General features: G+C 41.0%; 1 protein-coding gene across 2 annotated transcripts in view; it reads right to left on the reverse strand.

Annotated features, from left to right (window-relative positions):
- Positions 1–856: 856 nt before the first annotated feature.
- Positions 857–21,937, reverse strand: part of HTR2A (5-hydroxytryptamine receptor 2A) — a 29,432-nt gene continuing 8,351 nt past the window's right edge. For both annotated transcript variants that reach the window (XM_042014199.1, XM_042014200.1), the window contains one exon: positions 857–5,858. In XM_042014199.1, coding sequence (XP_041870133.1) covers positions 5,044–5,858 — 815 coding nt within the window. In that variant the 3' untranslated portion in view covers positions 857–5,043. The remainder of the gene's footprint in view (positions 5,859–21,937) is intronic.

Consider the following 21,937-nt stretch of genomic DNA (forward strand, 5'->3'; position numbering starts at 1 on the left):
CACAGGTGCTGCCAGGAGCCTGCTCCAGCACGGGCTTCCCACGGGCTCACAGCCTCCTTGGGCATTCACCTGCTCCAGTGTGGAGTTCTCCACGGGTTGCAGGGGGACACATGCTCTCCCATGGATCCCCATGGGCTGCAGGGGCACAGCTGCCTCTCCATGGGCTGCACCAGGGGCTGCAGGGGAATCTGCTCTGGTGCCTGGAGCACCTCCTGCCCCTCCTTCTCCACTGGCCTTGGTGTCTGCAGGGCTGTTCCTCTCACGTAGTCTCACTCCTCTCTCTGGCTGCAATGGTGCAGCTTTTCCCCACTTCTTAAGTCTGTTCTCCCATTGGCACCATCATGGCTGCTGCTGGGCTCGGCCTTGGCCAGAGGTTCATCCATCCTGGAGCCGGCTGACATCGGATCTGTCAGATATGGGCAAAACTTCTGGCGGCTTCTCACAGATCCCATTCCTGTGGCTTGCCCACTAATAAAACCTTGCCGTGCAAACCAATACAGCTTATTCATTTTAATCTTATAGTTCTACTTCTTAGTGAAATTTATTTAATTGGCTTTCTACTACTGCAAGTACACTGTTTCTGAGACCGAAATGTATTAAGTTGTATGTACTTACCCAAGACTACTTCTTCAGTAGAAAGATGGCTGTCCTTAGAAAAAGAGAATAATTACAATGGCTCATTTTGGACCAGTTTACTGAGATAGTTAAATTCTGCAACATGCTCTTTCTTTTTGTCCAGCAAAATATTTAAAATTACTTTAGCCTTCAGCAGACGTTGTACTGAATATTTATGGGAGAAATAAAACCAAACCAAATTAGCTTCTTAAGACAAACCTTCAGTTTATAAAACAACTGATGGCATTTGAATATTTTAATCTGCTTTACTAGCAGTGCGATCAGACAAAACAGTAATGCATTGAAACACCATTTTACATTAACATTACAAAATACAGCAATTTTTTTTTCTCTATGTATTTACATAAGCAAACATATAGGTATTCAAAATAGAATGCATCTCACAGTCTGGCAATAATTACATAAGTACAGTGCTTGGTTGACTGAATGGGATAGATACATAGGAATTTTTACCCTGAATTGTATAAAGGATGCACACCAGCTTAGGAGATACATGGTGAGCCTCATGTCTTTGGACATTTTTCAGATGCAGTCTTAACAGTAATAAAATGTCAATCTACTTGAAAAATTGAAGCTGAAAAGTTTTTTCAAATGAAGTGTTTTTGTTGGATGTAGATTTGACAGACTGACTCAGCATGCTTTTCCTGTGAAGTATGAGAAGGCCCTAACCTCAGAACCAGCCTGTATGAATGTCTTCTTTTCTTTTTTTAACCTGAAAAATTACAAAAAATTCCATTCCAGTCTGATGCATAATGAAAACACATTTTTTTGGAAGATGGAAGTGTTGCTCTGAAGCCGGTCATATTAAACCATGGTGTTCATGCTAAGCATGGGCCAAGTGCTGTAAATCCTAGTTTAAAACAGCTGAACTTTGTCATCTGTCTGCAGTATAATGAGTCCACTAATTGCTATCTACTGATGAACAACCTCTAGCAGATTTGGCATGGTGACTAGAACAAATTCGTATCCTGACTCTGTCATCCTCACTAAGACAAACTGCACAAAAATCTATTAATATTTTGATGCAAGGTGGCAGAATCAGGCCTTGCTAAGCTGTCAAAAATGTCCATAAAGAGCTGGAGATATTGGTCTTTATCTGCTGTGCATTCTTGGCCTTGAGACGCTTCTTAGGCAAAAGCTGCTGATCACTCAATAAAACCATCTATCTGAGTGCTCCAGAATCAAAATGTCAGGCATCAGTTTTCCCTGGTTCTAAGCAAAAACTAAGTGTTATGTTCTCTCCAGCTGTCAGTTAATAAAATGCTGTCAAGTCTCTTATGTCCAAAACATAGATTTTGTTTTAATAAGCTGGGAAAAAAATATTGTTCAGAGTCATGTTGTAATGCAACTTCAAACCAGTAATTGAAACCCTCTGTGATTGTAGTGAAACATTCCCTGTCAGTATTTGCAACCTGAGCAATTTGAGATTGTGAAAGAGGAACAGAAGGTGAAATGGAAGAGAAACAGAGGGCTGATCTGCTCTGCCACGTGGGCAAAATGCAGACCGTAAGTGGAGAGCATAAGCACTGAATGTGAAATGTTCAGTAACAGTTTATCAGCTGCAAGCTGGTGAAGGAGACTGTGCAGAGCAGCAACCGGACCCTCAGGAGATTTGGGAGGAATTGAGCTCCAGAGAAGTGCAGGGTGCTATATACATCATGGAGTATGCAGGTGGGCTCTGCTCCCTGGCACAAATGGGTGATAAGACCCAAGCTGTCTGTCCCACCTACTTCTTTCTCTTGCAAGGCCAGAGAAACTTGCATCAAGTCAGGCATAAATGGCAAAAAATGTGGTGATTCCCTCCACTGGTGAAAGCTTCTTTGTTTCCTTTCCCCTCACATGCAGGTTTAGAGACCTTCAGTCCCCTGTCAATATTCATCATATGAAGGCAATCTGGTTTGGTGGCAGATCTTGAGCCTCAGACCTCTCCTCACAAAAGACCTGTGCTTTTATTACTGCCTACTTATTCCCTGAGGTACATGTTTCCAAGAGTGAATCCTCAAAACCATCACCCCAGTTGTGGAGTGGAGACATCTGGACTTCTGGCCTGTGGGATACAAGGTGGACATTGTCCTTAGTTCAAAGTACCAGATTTAGGGTCTATATCAAACTTTGCAGGAAACAATGGAAAGTCACTGTTCCCACCTACTACTATGGTTGTCCTCATGCTCAACTGCATTTAGCTGATTCCCTCTGGAATCCCTTCTTTGCCAGTGTGGCACCCCTCACACAGTGCTGTGTGGGAGCAGGATGTGTGCATAGGGAGGTAGGAGCAGCGAGTTCATTTTTCTTTCTGCTGAAGCTGTTCAGTTTGGCTGTGGTGATCAAGTGTACCTGGTGCCAGAGAGGCCATATAAAGCACCTGGTGAGCACAGCATTTATTCCACTTGATTTATCAGTTGATCTTAAATGATCAGTGTTGGGGGGAAAACCGTGAATGTCTGCGAGGTGAAAGATGACATGTATGGCATCATCACTGCAGATAGGGCTACAGCATGCCACTTTGACCCAGACATGGAGGCTGAGGTCTGTGGGGTGAGTCAGTGTCATCATGTGCACACAGAGCTTCTGTGTCATGGTGGCTCCTATCTATCCTGTCAGAAGAAAGGACTCATATAACTAGCGGATTTAGTTATACAACATATATATGACAATAAATCAGTTTTTTGGAAATCAGTCGAATACCCAGCCAACTTTTAAGTCCTGTCTGCCATAGATCAGTATCTTAAGCTAAAGGCCTTCTTCCTCCAAAGAGTCCCACCTGGTAGGCTAGAATAAGATTCAGGTTCTCTCTGTCTCTCTCTTTCTTTGACTTAGTGGAAATTTAATTGCTCTGTAAAAACTGAACAGCTTCAGTAGAAGGACTGATAAAGGCATTGGAGTTTTGCTTCTGGACGGGCCATGTTTTTTCCAGAGAAACTGGAATACATCCTGGTTCTGATGAGATTATGGCTGCAAAATTCATGGAATGAATCAAATGATTGGATTTAAGACTTGCAGGTGAATGCAACATTCATATTTCTCCTCTTCAGCCAAGTCCCACTGGCCTTGATGACATTGGCTATGATGCCTGAAAGAAAAGAGTTTCATGACTAGGCATGTCTGTCAAGCAATATATCTTGTGTTCTTTGTGCAATGTATTCTGCCCTTGGATCTATGCATGTGAAATGCAGTGTTGTTTATAGGTCCTATTATTTTTCAAGTGAGCCCCATTTGCCCATACATATTTCATTAAGGCTGAGTCCTAGTAGTGCAATCTTCTGACCATTCCTGAGCAATCTGCCTTAACAGCAATACAGCAAAACCAGGGAAAACAATTTTTAGCAACTAACAGTTTTCTAATCATTCTGGCTTTACAAGCCCTAAAACAAAACCAGAACATTCTTCTAAAATGGCCTTTTTTAACCAAAGAGAAATGATGAGAGTGGATCTGCTTCAGCCCTTTACTAAAGGCTTTACTCATGCAATACTTCCTCTGACATTGCTTAAATCAGACTTCATTGGAATTGAACAGAGTCATGGATTTGGAATTGGTGCTGAAATTATTTAGCAATGTTATGCCTGGTTTTCCACTTTTCTCTCGCTTCACCTCCCTGTCAGCACCAGTGGGAGGGAACAGGGAATTAAGACCAATAATTTTGAAAACATTACTTTCAATTTTGAAGCTGAACACATGAAATTTTTGAATGGAAAGAAACTACAAGTCTTGAAATAAAGATTACAAGTGGTGGTGGAAACAGAGGATTATTCAAGTATAATTTACCTTTGAAGATTGCTTATTTGAAATACAGAACAAATGGCAGAAAAGCCCAGGGACATTTCAGAATGGTTACTGAGGAAGAAAAGGTAGCATAAAAACAGTTAACAAAATGTCCATATATTTAATCTATAGCAGTTTTAATAGATTTTGTTTAATACTTTAAGATTTATTTTAAATATATATTAGGAAATTAACCATCATTTTATTTACAATTCCATAAAGTGCTCATTCAGTTAATAACAAAACTCAATTGTAGCAACACAAACTAGCTGGAGCCTACTCTGCAAGAACATCAAAGGACAGCTTAGCTTTCATTTGCAAAGAGAAAAGAAATGCGTAGGTTTCTTCACAGCCCGTATTGTAATACCAGAAATTGCATTTTTTTCTTTAAGAAATATATCCTTTAGAATATTAAAAAAATAAGTTTAATAAAGCCTGTGCTTAAAGCAGCCAAAGTACTGTATGAAAAAAATTGCACATTTGATACCATTTGAACCCTGCTTTTCATCCACAGGATAATGTGAGTAGTATATGATGTTATTGGAAGGTCTCTTGAACACAGCTGATTTTCCTAAGCTATCAGAGCTTCTCACAGCAGGTGAAATTTTCAGCACACGCACAGTGGTTGTCATGGCAGCTGCTGACCATCACACACCACTAACCTTTTCGTTCCCTGGGCCAATACTTCCCTTGGAGGTACCATCTAAACGATGTGTTCCTATCGTGACTGTCGAGTAATCCTTAGCCATCATTTTGGCCTCTTTTTTCAAACTCTTCATTTGTGCTAGCTGAAGCTGGCTGGAATCATATGCAAGTGCTGGGATAGTGTTCACTAGAATCAGCTGGAAAGGTTTCTTCTCCTCCTTGTAGCGACACTGAATGTAGCGAGAGAAAGCTGAGCGGTAGGTTTTGTTGAACAATGTATAGACGAGTGGGTTGACAGCCGAAGAAAGGTAGCCAATCCAAACAAAAACGTTAAGAAGTCCTCCAATGACCTCTTCTTTGCATGACTCCTTGCAAATAACGGCCATCACATTGGTGATGAAAAACGGGCACCACATCACAACAAACAGAAAGAACACAATGCCAAGAACCTTGGAAGCCTTCTGCTCATTGCTGATGGATTGCATGGTTCTCCTCCCTGAAGTCCCTGCATCTCTGTTCAAGGAGCGCTGAAAGAGTTTCTCTGAGGACAGGGAACTCTGAGGAAGGAAGCTGAATGAAGCAAACTTGGTCTTAGGGCCAACGTCATTCACGCATAGCATAGCTTCCTTCTGCAGCGACTTGATAGTTAAAAAGTAAGTGACTACCATGATGGTTAGAGGGATGAAGAATGCCACAAAGGAGCCTACTAGAACAAAATTTTCATCTGCAAGTAAGCAGATGTCTTTCTTAAAAATGTCTTTCTTAAATACTTTGGAGTCATCTTGTAGTCCAAAGACGGGTATAGGCATGGAGATACCTGAAGGTGGGTGAGAGAAAGAAGAGGTTAAACACAATAATGAAAAACACTTCCAGCCTCCAAGAAAAAAACAAACATCCACCTGTGTTCTACCTGTGGCTGAGGTGATCATAGCTATACACATTACCTCAGCCACAGCTAGAACCCATTTGCTTCCTTCCAACTGTCCTATGACACCTGATAGCCACAAAATCATGTGTTCTTGGATCTTGGGCCCCTTGTAATGATCTCCAGACTCACTCCTTGGTCCCTGCCACCTTGGCAAAAGCTTTTATGAACTATGACCAAGATGACACTATGTATTTCTTTTCTGGAGTGGCGTAAGAGTGATCTTGGACTGTTTTTCATTAGAGGATTTAAAGTGTTCTGGGTTCCAATTAGACTGGGAAATACTAATTTTAGGAGGAAAGATAATTTTTTATCAGAGGCCTAAGAGTAATCTTTCATTGTGTCTTTTCTTGCTGTAATCTCCATATAATCAACACAGGCTAAATGCTAACAAAACCCAACTTCCCATGTGGCAAGGGCCAGATGAACAATGGGAAAAAATTAAGCACTGAGAGACACTGATATGAGGCAGCCTGAGATGTGGTTTACCCTACAGGACCACAAAGGTCCTTTCACTGTATTTCCAGCTGCTAGAGGTTGCCTTCTCTGTGCACAGCCATGCAAACTTTGTCTTCCCCTGGAGCATGTGCTGCGTCTTTGCCTTGTCATGAATGGCAAGGCAAGGTGACAAAGTCCATTCTCCTTGGACTGCTATGTCTGATTCAACCCTACTCAGCCATTTCCTCAGGGATTTCTGCAAATGCTGCTACAGTCTGGGTAAAATCAAACAGCTGCTATTTCTTTGGTTGTTGGTTTTGGGTTTTTTTTCAGCATTTGTCTCTTCCCCTCCAAATGGATGCTGTCTCTCCAAGAGAGGCAATATTCAGACAATGAAAGAGATGATGTGCTGCAAAGATAGCAAAAGTGGAGTGAAGCAGGGGGTGATAATGCAGCTCTGTTTGGATAAAAGCAGCAAGGTGTCTGACTCCTGTGGAAAGTTAGCATAATCTGGGAGCTTCAGTCCCATTTGCATTTTTGAACAGAAATCCCAGTTTCTGTATTTGGCTTATGAGAAATAAAAACATTGACTAGAGAAGAATTTCTTATGATGTGAGGAGGATGCTGTGCCCTACTTTGTTCAGTGTATGCCCAAGAATGTCCTTACTGGTTCACAGATGAGTCCTGAAACATCAGCATTTCAATGGTACCTTCCTCTGTCTCTCTTTCTTTCCCTTGTTCCCGCCTGCTGCCTTAACTGGGAGCCCTTTAAAAGCATCGCCTGTCTGTTCATTTCACACATATCCAGTACCCAGCATAACAGCTCCAGTCCCAGAGGAAGGCTGTGGAGTACAGGCTCAATACCAAACAATAATAATCATGGTAATAATAATATTAGATTATTATTCTGTTCAAGTGCTTCATTCTTTTTGTTCTGGAGCTTCTACAAAGATCTTTTTCTAAGAACGCTGCAGCTTATTTTGTCTTTGCAGCTTTGAACTGAGCCATGGCATTGCCTCAAGCCGGTTTAGAAAAGTGCTGTTCTTATCATCCCAGGGCAGAAGCTGGTGGAGAGCCTGTGGTATTACCCTTTCTGTTTCTCCTGCAGAAGCTCTAAATGCTTGGGCTAAGAGAAGCCAGTGAGTGAGATGCAAACTCATGCAGTGTGTGGAAACTCCTTAGTTGAGCTAACAGAAACCTCCAGTGACTCCAGAAAAGCTGCTGGCTATAAAGGTCCAAGTCAGTCTCACTGACAACACAGAGGAAGAGGTCGCCATGAGAAACCAGGCTGTCCAGCTGTGGCTGAGTAATCTGGGGTGCTGAACAACTCCAGGGAAATGAGGAATGCTTGGAAGTTCCTTTTCTTTTTTTGGATGAGTTGAAGGGGTGCCGAGGGCATCCAGCACCTCCCAGCGTTATACTTCAGCTGCACAAAGACACAGCATTAGTCAGAGCAATACCACAAGTTTCCCGTCTGCTTCTGCCCTGTGCTGATAACAGCAAGGCTGTTTTTTCATTTCATTCAAAGACCTAGTGTGAGCTGCAGAGATAAAATAAACAATGGTATTGACGGAGTAAAAAGATGCCTTTCATTACTAGCTTATGGTTCAGCTGCTTGAGGAGGCATGGGAGTAAAGGCAGCAGCACTAGAAAGAGGAAAATTTTAGCATAACTGCAGGCTTTTTCAAGTAAAGGGCCAAAGTCTGTTACAGCTTCTCACCTGAAACAAGAGGAGCAATTCCCCAACTGCTTTGTTTTGTTCTTAGCAGCTTCTGGAGACTGGCATCCAAATCCAGATTTCTGGCTTTAAAAAATGGAAATGGGCTTCAGCATGTAGCAGAAGTTCCCACATTTCTTTGTCATTCCTTTAACGTGCACAGAAGTGCTATACCCAGCAGAGCTGTAGCAGGCACTGCTAGTCATGTCAGTTTTTCTGAGTGACCATTCAAGGCATCTTTCCCCTACAGCCATAGGGAAGTGGCCTGTATACAGTTTGAACACAGCAGAGATAACACACTTTGGTGGCAGAGAACACTGACAACTGTAAACTGCTTTTTGTGTAACCCCAGTTCAGCTGATGCAGGGCATCCCACAAATGATATTGTGGCATTCTTGCATGGAATAAGTTAACGTCCAGCCCAATTTTCTCTTTTCTTATCTCTACAGGGGCTAAATTTACTGCTCCCCTCCTGGAAGGAATGGGGTTTTTCTCCCCTCAGCAGTTGGCTTCTGCAGCATAAGTATGGCAAATTCCATGAGGCAGAGGGACCAAATTCAAAGGCAGTCATGCTTAAACTGTAAGTAAAGGAGCTTCCATGTGCAACTCACATCCACTATTTTGATGGGATTTTTAGGAAGCATCACATATGGCCAAGAGTATCACCCACATGTCACGTTTGGTCAAGACCACATTTGTCCTGTAACAAAAAGTCCTGGTCTATGGTTGCATTACCATTATTGCAGCTGACTGAATTAATTCTTTAAAAGTTGAAGCTGAATGATCTATTTCACCTGGATGATTCAGATGTATAATTCCTCGCTGGTTTACTTGTCCTTGCTTTCCAGCTCCCTGCTCTTGGTGACTGGATGTTTAAGAAGACACAGATGGTGCCTGTGCATTCAAACATCATAAGAAGAAAATCAGCTTCACAAGAAAGGATCATGCAGAGCTACCAGGGAGGGACAAACAGGTGTTTGGGAAATGAAGCATGTGCAAACAGTAGATCTGGAGGAAACAACCTGGAAGGGCTGTAACAGAACAGCTATTCCACACCCTGCCCATTCCATGCTCCCACTAGCTCAAGGTCAGTCTGGAAAAAATCTTGGTATCTCCTGAGGGCTTTTTTATGGTTTATCTTCCTTGGATTTTAAAAGAACTAAACTGAGGCACAAGGAAGCATTCAGCACAGAATAGGAGCATCCATTCGAGCACTAAAGGTACATTAGCCACTCCATTTCCAGTTGACATTCCCACTTAGAACGTTTTCCCTTGTGAACAAGCCCTAAATATTATGTTCCTCTGGTACAAGGTGGTTTATTTATATGGCTTGATTTATACGCACGTGGCTGTTTCAAACTGTGGATTTTAATAAACCGCACAACAGAGCCCAAACAATAAAGATGAACAATAAATTCTGCATTAAACCTCAAGCATTTGGGCAGAGTTTCAGAATGACAAAATGCTCTTGAAAACACCAAAGGTTAAGAAGTAAAACAATGGCATCCTTCTTCTTGTTCTCTCAGAAAGCCTGGTGAAATTGACAAGGGTTGATATAGTGGTACACATTGCTGGCTTCAGAGGTGTACAACAGCTATAAAACCACTTTAAGTGGACAGGTAAACTGGGTTTGCAGCTGCCTTGAGCTGCTGAGACTATCAATAAATCAAAACCATAATTTACAATGTGCGTTCAGGGTGGTACACTTGGGTTGCTTGGGGTGAAGACAAGAAGGGGGGAGTGAATTGATAAGGTCAGGATTTCTTCTGTGAAGTCTCCTTCAAGCAGAAACTCAGTCACGTGCTTTTGCCTCGCGTCTATCCGTTTCAGTTGTGTTTAATACAAGTGAGCATTACTCTGTGCCTTAATAAATGTCCAAGGGTTAGGAGCTACCTTTTAGAAATGTCATTACAGTTTCTCAACAAAATTTGGCACCTTTTATCACCTTCTCATGGAAAACAAAAACCCCTCCCCATCTCAGGTTTTAGTAGTCACATGGATTCAAACATACCGGGTCATGGGCCAGCTCATGGGCTACTGCACAAAGATGTGCTGTGACACTGCGGACCTCTGAAAGGATTGCTGCTTGAGAAGGCAAGTGTATCCTTCAAGCAGTGCAATGTGGCCATATTGTCTAATATCTTTAGAAAAGCCCACGCTGTTATCTGGTGCCTATTTGTACTCAGAAAATGTCCTCTTTTGGTACATCTACACATTCAAACAGCAAACAGATGCCCATGTATACTCACCTGCTACATCCCAAGGCATACAGTGTGTACTCTCAGTTTCGTGTTGTATAAAAATCTCCTTGTTGCACACTGCGATCACATTATTTTCAATATTTTTGACTTAATTTACCTAATTTAATTTCTTAATAAAGAAAATTTATTCCTTTGGGAATGGTGCCCTGTGTAGGTGTTTGTTTGCTCAAGGAACACAAGCCACAGTGAGCCACTTGTGGCAGGGGGACCATGGACCATGTGCCCCTCTGAATATCAAGGATGAAAATGTGTCTGGATCTTATATGATGAGCTGGAGTTTAGCAACAGTTACTTCAACTTAAACATCTGCAGAGGAGTTGCTCAGTCTGACTTCATGTCTCTGCTTGGCATTTGACACTCACCATTATGGTTGTTACATCACTACATTTCATTGTTTTGTCATTACATCATCATTTCCCAAGACCTGCAAACACTTAGCTGCTCTCTGCGTGCACCTGAAAATGTTATTCCCCCATCGACTCCTTTCCAGTCATGACAAACCTTTCACTGTTGTAATTTTGTTGCTGCCAGAGTAGTGCCAGCCATATTTCCAATATGTGCAGGTTGCTGATGGGTGGCAGTGCAGAAGCAGAAATTTCCATCTGGGAAGAGGGGATGTTGAAAACCTCCATGTGGATTGGGAATCACCATCTGAGGGTGCATCTAGCTAGCATGAATGTTAAAAAGCTTCCACCTTCCTTAGTTAGCGTGGCAATGTCCCCAAAGTCCTGCTCTAGAATTTCTCCTCACGAGTGAGACCAGCACAGAATTCTTCCCTAGTGGAAAGTACATGTGTTGGCGGAGGCAGAAGTGGATGAGGAGCTTTCTGTCACAAATCCCCACATAAGATTTGTTTTCAAATGGATTTCCTCAAGAGCTAAGTTAGTCACAGTGCTGGAGGAACATAGTCTCCTTTCTGCATCCCAAGAGGCTGTACTCACAGGAATGGAATCAGAGTGGGTCCAGGCATTCTCCTTATAACTGCTGATAGACCATATTTGGTTTTTTATTCAAGGGCACACATGGAGCTGGTTTTCTGTATCTTTCCCTTGGAACACTTTATTTGGTCACACATGTTCTATTTAATACAACTGAAAGGAAAACTAATTTAAATTTATGTCACATAGGGGGGTGCCAGATAACAGATTATTCTATTAATTTTGAAATGGCTTTGTTCTTGACAGCTCAGAAAATCTCTAAGGAAACATATCTTTTAGCCTAGTAGGAGATACATTTGCTTCTTTTTATGTGAGAAAAGTATGGTAAATGATAATTTGTACCATAAATAATCTATTTCACTTTAGAAAAACAAAATCAGAGAAGTCTGTGTTTCCTAATATGTTTCTCATTTATGTCCTCAGTCCTGAAGCCTATTTCTCAACAAGAACAGAGATATGTCTCTCCAAATTAATTTGTAGAACTGTGATAATAAAATATTAACAGGGTTAGAGGAGAATTACAGGGAGGACAGTGCAAGAAATGAAGGACAGGTGCCCCTTTTTGACCCAACTGATTAGAAACTGTGGGCTCCAGAGTGAGCTGAGTTATGAGAGGGCCCTGATGGAGTTGCTTTCTGCTTTCCTCAAAATGTGCACACAGCCCTATTTCCTAAAGGCAGCAAGAGTCCAACAGCAGGAAGCAGTTTCTTTGCTTTTGGCTTTAAGTGTTTTTCCTGCCTATGCACTCCTCAAATTCTCTTAGTTACGCTGCAAGACTTGTTTATGCTCTGGTTCTTCTCATTTTTTTGTTGGATTTTTCAGGCTTTCTGAGTATTTGAGGAAGATACAATTTTGCATAGCAATTTCCAGTGGAGCCTCTTCCCCCATACAGTCTTTGCTTTCCAGCTAGTGACATTATTTTTGATTTGGGCAGAGGCTTCTTCCAAGATGTTTATTGGCTTCTCACAGAGATCTCCAATTGAGAGAAGCTGTTATCCTTCTAAGATGGTTACCCAGTCACTAAAGGGAGTAGCAGAGGAATATAGAAGTCTGCACTTATCAAACAGCTAGAAAAAAATAAAGAAAGATTTATAAATGTCCTGAAGAAATTTATTTTGAAAAAGGACTTAGGAACTGGGGATTTCAGATGATGCCATTCATGTGTGTAGTAGGGAGCAATGGCTTTGGGCACTGGTGGTTTCAACTGAATGAGCTCAAAGAGGAAGTTTTGCTTTTGCAACCAAACCCTCTAAATTTGGTGGTAGCACAGGTTGGCACAGGCTGCCTTCACTGTCTGCTGACTGCAATGGGTGGCCTCCAAGCGGGAGGTCTCCAAGGGGTAAGAAATTGCTGGACAAAACTCTGCTGTCTGGTCTGTTTTTCATAAGCAGAGAGGCAGCCACACATCCCAAAGGTAGTAGTTATATCTCATTTGAATATTATTTTTTAAAATTTATTTCTTAATATGCTTGTAGTTATTCCCAGGTAATGATGTCCTTGACCTGTGACTGCACATTGCCTCATTTTGGCTGAAGCTCTGAAGTGATTCTGTCTTTGTAGAGTAAAAGTGTTCTTGCTTAGACTTAGCACACTTTCTGTAAGGGACACCCACAGGTAAAACCTTCACTTCTAGGGCCAGAAAACAGAGGGAATATGTGGAAACCTCAGAAAATTGAAAGACTTTATCAATTCATACAGAAATATTATTTTAGATGGCACGTACTTGCAGTCAATCTGCTGCTAATTTACTATAGCATTTATATCTACTAAAGGCACACAACTTTTCCTAAATAAGTAGGAAATACCAAACTGCCCAGGAAATAAAATTTTTTACAATATGTCTAAAGAACAAAATAATATGTACCACATGCCATATTCTTTGCCATGGATTTGATGAAACTCCTTTTTGCTGTGCTTGGTTAGACCTTGTGATCTGATTATGAGTATTTTAATGATGTTAAACGTGGAGAAAGATGTCAGAAGACCCCAACCCTAGACTCAGTAAGTGTGCCAACATTTAGACAAAAAGTAAATGTCTTTGCCTTGTGTAGATTAGTGTGTAAATACAAGTCAGTCCAAATGCATCTACAGGGAAGAAGAGGGAGACAAGAAGATATCTGGGTCTTCTTTTGTAGCAGAAGGCTGGACAAAGCTGTTTAGCTCTGCAATGTCTAGGAGGTTAAAAGTCAATAATAGAGAGTCTAAAATTCCTTTTCTTTCTCCAGAGAAACCCACTCAACCTGATGTCCAGTAAGGAGCGTGCTATCGTGCCACGTAGAGCCAACTTGTTCACATGAGAAAACACCGTCTCTGTGTTCCCATGTAAAAACTTAGCCCATCCTTAAAGATGGGAAGAAGAAACATTTATGGGAGTGATTTGGCGTTGTTTTGGCACCACATTGCCACATCATATCTGAGATGAAATTACTCCTCTTGCATTCTGGTCTTTGGTGAGATTGAGACGTAGGACTGTCCCCGAGCCTGGAAAGAGTGAACTGTAAGGCGGTGTCTGGCTAAATGTGGACAGGAAGCTGAGGAAGCAGCTTGGCCCCAGGATGCTGGCTGAGCAGAGCCCAAGGTGGACAGCAGCTACAATTCTGGGAACTGGAAGGGAGCTGGGCTTGATGTTCTCCTCCAGGGGACATAGGCTGATGACAGCTGTGTATCTACCCCTTCATCCATGGTGATTAGAGGTGATGAAAAGTGACTGGCCTTACAATAAAGAGCTTAATATTTAGTCTGAAAATTTGCAAGGGGTTCCACAGGTCTCCAGCCTATCTCTGCACAGAGGGACAAGGTTCTCCTCATTCTATTTAAGGCTGCTACTTCTGTGGCTCAGCAAAATGCAGCAGAGTAGGTCAAATGCCCTTTTTCTTTCTGTGTTCTCAATTAATGTTGTTTATATTGCATCGGTGTTTTTAAGTTTCCAGTAGCAATGGTTTAATTTCTACTCAAAAGAAGTTACAAATTTAGTGTTGTCACTGGCCTAGGTGAGTATGTTAATTTGCAAAGGAAAAGAGCCTCTGTGTAGGATCAACTTCAGCCACCTGTGATATCCCCTCCTTTTAGCATAGGACCTTTCTGTATCCCAAGTCAGATGGCCCCGCAATGTTCGCTGTTCAGGCCCCTAGCAGGGCAGATTTGGTGATAATGGTGCTTTGAGAAGAAGGGAATACCATACTTTTTTTACAGGATCTTCCTAGATCAGATGTTATCAGTTTGTCTTTTTAGCTATGAAGCTTCTAAACCATCCTCAGAGCTAATTTATTATGTGCTATACATGCTACATACACAGTAATGCTTAAAAAAATACTTATAGCAGCAATAAGCTAGAAATTGGGGAAAGATCTTAGATATTCCATACCATATAAGAAAACAATGTGATGCCTCCTAGAGCAGTCTAAGTGACAAGATCCCCTAATATCCCAGTTTTTATATCTCTGTCTTTTAATTATTACGTGGTGTGATTTGTTGAATGCTGATAATTTACTTAACTCTGCCTCAATCCTTCACTGAACTGAATAGGGATTTCTGTTAGTATCTCTGAGATTTCTTCAGCAGTGCTACTTGGCCTCATTGTGTAGTTTAAAAGGAGACTGAATGTAGCTATCAGATAATTTTTTTAATTATTACTTTTTTTTTTTTTACAGTAATTTCACACTCCATCTGAAGGGCACAGATAACAAAAACTGTAATTCTTCTGGATTTTCTAGACCTCAGACCATATCCCAATTGTTTGTCCATGCTTCCTTTTGTGGTTGCTTGCAGAAGCTGCTTAATAAGCAAATGGTCAGCTTCTTACTAGTTATACAAGGAGACTGCAGCAGTGGCTGGACAGCTATTGGGATAGATGTCCTGATGTGATGGATAATTTGGAAGGAAAAACAGAATGAGAAGCATCTTAGAGACCTGCACAGGTCTGAAGATGATGAGTCAGGATCCTGTGTTTTATGTTTCACTGTCCACCCTGCAGCTAATGCCCTTCACCCTGACTGAACCCTGTTAAACCAGTCAATGTCCTGGTCGCATTTACAAGATAATAACGTTGAAGAAGAGATAAAAAGGGATCATATCTGTCCATATTTCCCATCTACTGGTGTCTATGTGGGTGCTACAGCACAATCCCTAGGCTTATCTTTCTGTTAAATGGCACAAAGCACCTTGAAAATGAAAAATAAATACATGAACTGTCCTTGCAACAGGAAATGCAGGGGTGACCTCTTCATGTCCTGCAGTGGTATGCAAGGCAGGGCTGGATTTAACTGGGGAACTTTCAGTCCAAAATTTCTAGTACTTCTGTGCTTGTAGGGAGAAATTTGCACTGCTCACTCAGTGCACCTGGGACCTAAAATCACACAGTTTTTCTCTCAGGATACTCACAGTTCAGCTCAGTCTATGGTCCTGGCAATAGCAGTCAATTTGACATTTCAAAACTCAGATCAAATACAAAAAGTCGTAACAAGGGCTGTGTTCTGCCAAAAGGAAATAAGTCTTGTGGGGTGTGATTTATTTCCAACATAAAGGCAGGATTGAATACTGTGAAATACACAGATTCCAATTTTGATCAGGCAGAAAAGAGAGCCTTTATCACGATGCCACAGACTGCTTTCAGGATATCACAGGAGCTCAACAAGCTATTTTCCATCAATGACCCTGGAGAACATCATAGGCAAAATCACCTGACAGGTGTTTCTAAGTTTGTTTCAGGTAATTAGGAGTATGTTTTTGCAGTTCTGACAAAATCCCTGACTTTTATTAGCTGAGCTTCTGCTTAGAAGGGATGCCAATGGCACAGACCAGATAATGTGTGGGGAAAGTTAATTGCAGCCTGAGTGTTCAATAGTTTGCAATGTTCCTGCTGATAAAGATAAATATGAGGATTCAATTTTGAAGAATTCTGTGGTACATGAAACTTTCTTAATGTCATAAAACACAACATCTGGCTTAAGTCAAATTTAATAAATAAAGGAACTTGTGTTATTGTTATGTATAATTTTAAAATGAATGAAATTTTCTCTTTTCTTGGCATTTTTCTTTTATGCAACCCAGTGCTACTTTAACAGCACCATTTTTAATTTAGAAGGTGATTAAATGCAGTTACAGTGTACAGACTATTGTACAGTTTATAAATCCCAACATAATTCCTTGTACACTTCTTTTGTTCTCATTTGTGTTGCATTTGGCATTTTCCATGCTGAAATCCAGCTCCTCTGACTAGAGATGCTCAAGTAATTTCTTGGTGAATATGGGATCCTCTTTTGAGCATGCATTGTTGTAGAGACCTACTGGAGAAAGATTAGAGCAGGCTTGTGAACAAGTCCTTTCTGCACTTTGCAACACCTCACACTGCACTTTCTGTAGAAAAGGGTATCCTGTGACAGGACCCAGGCTTGTCCTTCCCCCTCTGCATGGGGAATCCATTCTGAGTACTTGTCTGTATTGTACTCTGTGCTGGGAACATGGATGGCTAAAAATACAGCCTTTCAGAGAGGGGGTAGTAACTTACAATAGGCACTGTGCTGTTACTGCCTTTTTCCTTAAAATATTCCATTTACTCTGATGTACCCTATGAAGAGAGATTGGCTGATTATATGTCATATTGGCACTGACCAACAGTTACCTATTCATTCAAAAAAACCTGATAACACGACAGGCCTGGTTCAAATGAACTTAAGGGTTCTTCACTGGTAGCTTCAAGAGGAAGAAGGACACGGTCCTTATGGTCTTCAAAACAAAGACAGGTTTAAAAAGAAAGACAGAAATTTCTTTCATCAGCACCTTGACTAACCAGGTTCTTTCCACATTGCTGTGCTATTAAAAATACAGCTTTATTGTTTATAATTTGCCTTTAAAAAGAAAGCCAAAGCAGAAAGAAATGTCACACATTAATGTTATGACCACTCCTCATTCCTTTTTTTACCTGTAAGGCAGAATGCTTCTTGCAAAAGAAGTGCTCCCAAAATGGATGTGTGCCTTTTTCATAGGCAAAACCCTTCATCTCATCCTGTTGTAATTACCCAAAGAACATAATACATAATAATTATTCTTCCTCTGATGATACTTATTTACTGGTATAATGTGTTCTCCCCCACCCAGATGAGTGTCGGGTTGCTCAGTGTCTCTGGTTTGCAAATGTGTCCCTGTGGACACATGCCCATGTCCCATTTCTTTATCTCTGTGTTTCCAAATTTGGAGAATTTAGAAAGCAGATCAATCATTAACATTCCTTTAAGGACCTTCTTCCATAAAGAAAAGTATTATGTTAGTAACACCTCCTTGTCAGATGAAAGAACATATACAAGTTCAAAATGCAAGGTTTTTGAACCTTTACAGTTATGGGAGGGAGATATGTGTGGTAAGCTGATGGTCTGATAGATGCGTTCACTCTTCTGGGAAGAACAAGTCAATCAAAGAGTTCTATTACATGGGAAATATGGGGATAATTTACATCGAAGTAAATAGGATATTTATATCTTTTTCTCAGAACCATCTTAAGTAATGGCTCATAACCAGAATACATGCGCTAGTCAACTCAGAAATGTGCATCACAGCGCTGAATGTTTCTTTCCCATGGAACTGAGCATTACCTCCCCCCAGACAACCTGTACGTGAAGGGCTTGCTTTCTCATTAATTGTCACTACTGTAGGAGTCATTAGTATGGCAATGAACTTTTTACTGACATAATTGTTGCTGACTACTAAACCTCATACATTGTGTCTCTATGAAGAAATACAATGAAGATTCTATTTCTGAGATGCTTCTGAAGCTCTAGTACTTTATTAATGAAATTTCATGCCAACACCCTTCATTACAATTGATGCAAATTCCTCCAAAATATGTTGTGCAACAATTTTTTACAACTTCATTTTATTTTTATGGTGGCATCTACATCCACAAATGGTAAAGGTCCCAGGATTGCCCAAACACAAAACCTATAATGTTTGCTCCTGAGATCCTGCAGCTGGAGTGAGCAAACAGTATGTTCACTCTCTGAGAGATGGTTTCATGAGTATGATAAAAATTTAAAAAATGTTCCCTGGGGAAATGATTATAAAAACTGCTAAGAATGCAAAGTCAAATCTTCAAAAGAAGAAATGGAAGCAGAGTGAATAAGTAGATGGGAAAGAGGGTAGTATAGTAGATATTTCAAGTTTAGCTCCAGTCCAGCACTTCCAAATATAGGTGCTAAGCTTTAAATCTATATTGTCAGAGTACAGTTCAGCATATAATTATTTGCAATTTTATGTATTTTGGCTGTATATTCCAGGTTACAACAAATTGTCTTTTCCTATGTGAAGGCATCCCTAAATTAGACTTGATTGAAATGGCAAAATATCAGGAAGATATGGATATGTAGTAGATTTAGGACAGGGACTTCCAGCCTGCAGTTGATTAGCTGTTTATGCCTTTTGAAAACTGCAAAGGGATTTTCGAATGAAATTTGTCCTTTACAGAAAGAAGACTCAGCCTAAGGAGGCCAAAGCTGTCAGCAAAACACAATCCAGAGGTACTAGTGGTTGAACTCTCCCAATCCCTGCTGCTTCCCTTCATATGCTGTGAGGCAGCAAGAAGTCGTGCAGAGAAATTGCAGGCTGCCTGTGAAGGAGGTGTAAGCCTCTGTGCCAGCATAAAATGTCACACTGCCAAATTATCTGGGGGCTCAATTGCGCTGGGTTTGATTTGTACACCTGGAGCTAACTTCACCCTGTACTTTGGAGAGCGTTGCTTCATATCTTACAGTTATTTCTCATTTTTGAAGCCTCAAAATCAATGGCAAAATTTTAGAGTTATGTGGTGGGAGGTATTTTACCAGCTTCATCCAGATCCATGTTGGGGTTTTTTTCCTGCATGAAAAGTATTGAATAAATCTAAGTTGTTAGTGACTGGAGACTGCAGAGACTGCCTGAAGGCAGTGAATAGATGTGTAGGCTGAGTGAGAAATGATAAGAGAAAACTCAGCTTGGGCTTCATCAGATTTCACCTTACTTAGACCATTAACAGAGGAATAGAGAGAAATAAGAACTGAGGGATGTTATATGTAAGGACTTAACATTCATGCCTGTAATTCTTTTATGTTACCTTTTCAAGGAGGGAATGATATTAGGCCCACTTAGGACTCAAAGGTATTTTACATGTATTTTTCAGTATAGGCTCTATTTACATTTCTATAGATTCCAGTTCTATTCAAAATTCTACTTTTTTTCTAGCAGGGGGAAATGCTTTGGCTTTTTACACCTGTTCTCAATAATCACCTCTGTGCTTTAAAACAAATGAAATAATTTTCAGTGTTTAATGAGCTTTTGCCTTCAACAGCTACAAATAATCTAATTATCTAGCCACTGTGCGTACTGGATGATTTAAGAATTAAAGACACGATTAAAATCTGTTACAGTAATTAGAATCTATTTTAAACCAATTGCCTGTGGCATTACATGGTCTAGTGAAACAAAGGCTGCTGGCTAAATGCTCTTCTTCCACTAAATGCAAAAACAAATGTTAGCACAATTTTTTTTTTCTAACTGAGAAAATCAAGATTTCAGAAGTCAAGTAAATTAAACTATCTGTGCTTTTCTTCTGCTGTTTTTTAAATGCTTCATTTATCACTGAAGCCAATGGAAGGAAGATCACTGACTGCCTTTGCTTAAAATGCACTGAATATATCTGTGTATTTAGTGAATAAAAGGAAAATTACAAATTTAGTGAACAAAAGTGTAATTAATTAGGTACACTAGAAGCTATAATCTAGGTGGGTTGGGAAGCACTAGATGAGCTTCTTCAGGCCCCACAAATTAGCTAGAACTATTTGCAGGAGTCAGTGAGCAGGTGGATAAGGGTAATCCAGCAGATATAATGTTCCTGGATTTCCAGAAAGTTCTGAAATTACTGTTTTGTCAAAGGCTGTTAGTGAAATTAAATTCTAATGGCAATAGAAGAAGGATCCTCTAGTAGAAAAAGAATGGGTTGAAAGACAGACGGTTGAAAGACAAGTGGTAGGATTAAATGGTTTGTTTCCATACTGAGGGTGGTAGAAGGCAGCATCCGACAGCCCTGTATGCTCATCAGTGCTGCTCAGTTCAGCCTGAGCTCTTTGCATGGTCAGTGCAACTGATTAAATGTGCCGCCAACACACAACTTTTGGCTGTTTCTCCCCTCTTCCTCTGCTAAAATGAACCTCTCCACAGGGGAACATAACAACTTTAATTTCTTTCTCTTGCTTTTTTACCCTCTGTTGGGGAAGATGAAACAGGAAAGCCTTATAAATATGATTGCTTGACAAAAGATTTTGGGAATATGAAAACTACAGGCAACATCGAAATGAAAGCCACTTTTGAAATACCAAGTCTTAGTTACTGAACAACTGGAAAACAATGGTATGGCCGACTGAAGGTAATCCCCTCTTGATGGAACAATACCCTCTGCTTGCAGGCAGGTCCAAGGGTCAGAGCAGACCCTACTAGCTCAGCAGAAGGGGTCCAAAGAGTAGTTTTTAGAAGTTAAGATGTAACACTCTATGGTAATATAAGAACTCTTATAGGCTGTATGTAAATGCTATAGGATTTGTATCTTGTGTTAGATTGGTTAGTGACAATTAGAATATTCAGTACAGAAGATGATTTATTGTATTGTAACCAGGACTTCAGACACTTCCATTCTCTCTCTCTTGCTTCCACTTCCACTCTTGCTCTTACACTCTCTCTCTCTCTCTCTCGCCCGCTTACTCTCTTGCTCTCTTGGGCCTGCTCAGAGCTGAGTCTGGCAGCTCTGAGCAGTGCCCCTATACCCACGCCGTTTGCAATAAACCGCCTGTGTCCCAAGATCAGACTATAGAGATCTCTCGTCTCCGTCACCGACCATCCCGACCGAACCCGTCAGTAACCTACAACCCTCCATCTCATACATCAGGAGAGTTCACAGGGCACCAGCATGGGATAGTCAAAGGATATCTATCTGAGGTTGGAGAGCAAAACCTTGGATCTGAATCTGTCAGTGAGAGGGTAGCCACACCATGTGCTGTGGAGGGTGTGTTATACCCAACACCAGCTCTGCCAGTGCCACATATCATGGAATGGATTGGATTGGAAAGGACCTTCAAGATAATCTCATTCCAACTCCCCTGACACAGGTAGGGACGCCTTCCACTAGACCAGGTTGCTCAGAGCTGCATCCAGCCTGGCCTTGAGCACTTCCAGAGATGGCGCATCCATAGCTTTTCTGGGCAACCTATGCCAGTGTCTCACCATCCTCACCTCCCTCACTCATCCCAGTGAGAGTTCTCATCTATAGTTATGTGAAAATGCAAAGAGTTAAATAATTTATAGCCCTGTCAGTCTAAGTAGCACTGAGAGCTTGGAGGCTGCTAAATGATACATGGAGCACCTCTTTGTTCAGAAAGCTTTTCCTGTTAGTAAGTGATACAGAAAACACCTTCAGAAACCCATTTCCTACATATTCTTAGCTGGATGGTGGCAGATCAAGAGGATAAGGGTTGATGACTGACTGACAGCAGGTTGCATGGGTGATCTGGGACCTGTCAAGATTTCTCATAATAGTGGCATTTTTCTTTATTAATACAGTGATATGGCACAGGGCAAACTTAGTCCAGCCTGGCAGTGACT

This window comes from Corvus kubaryi, unplaced genomic scaffold (assembly GCF_017639235.1).
Source record: "Corvus kubaryi isolate FWS band 111438036 unplaced genomic scaffold, C.kubaryi_AGA036_p1.0 split1-65, whole genome shotgun sequence".
NCBI lineage: Eukaryota > Metazoa > Chordata > Aves > Passeriformes > Corvidae > Corvus > Corvus kubaryi.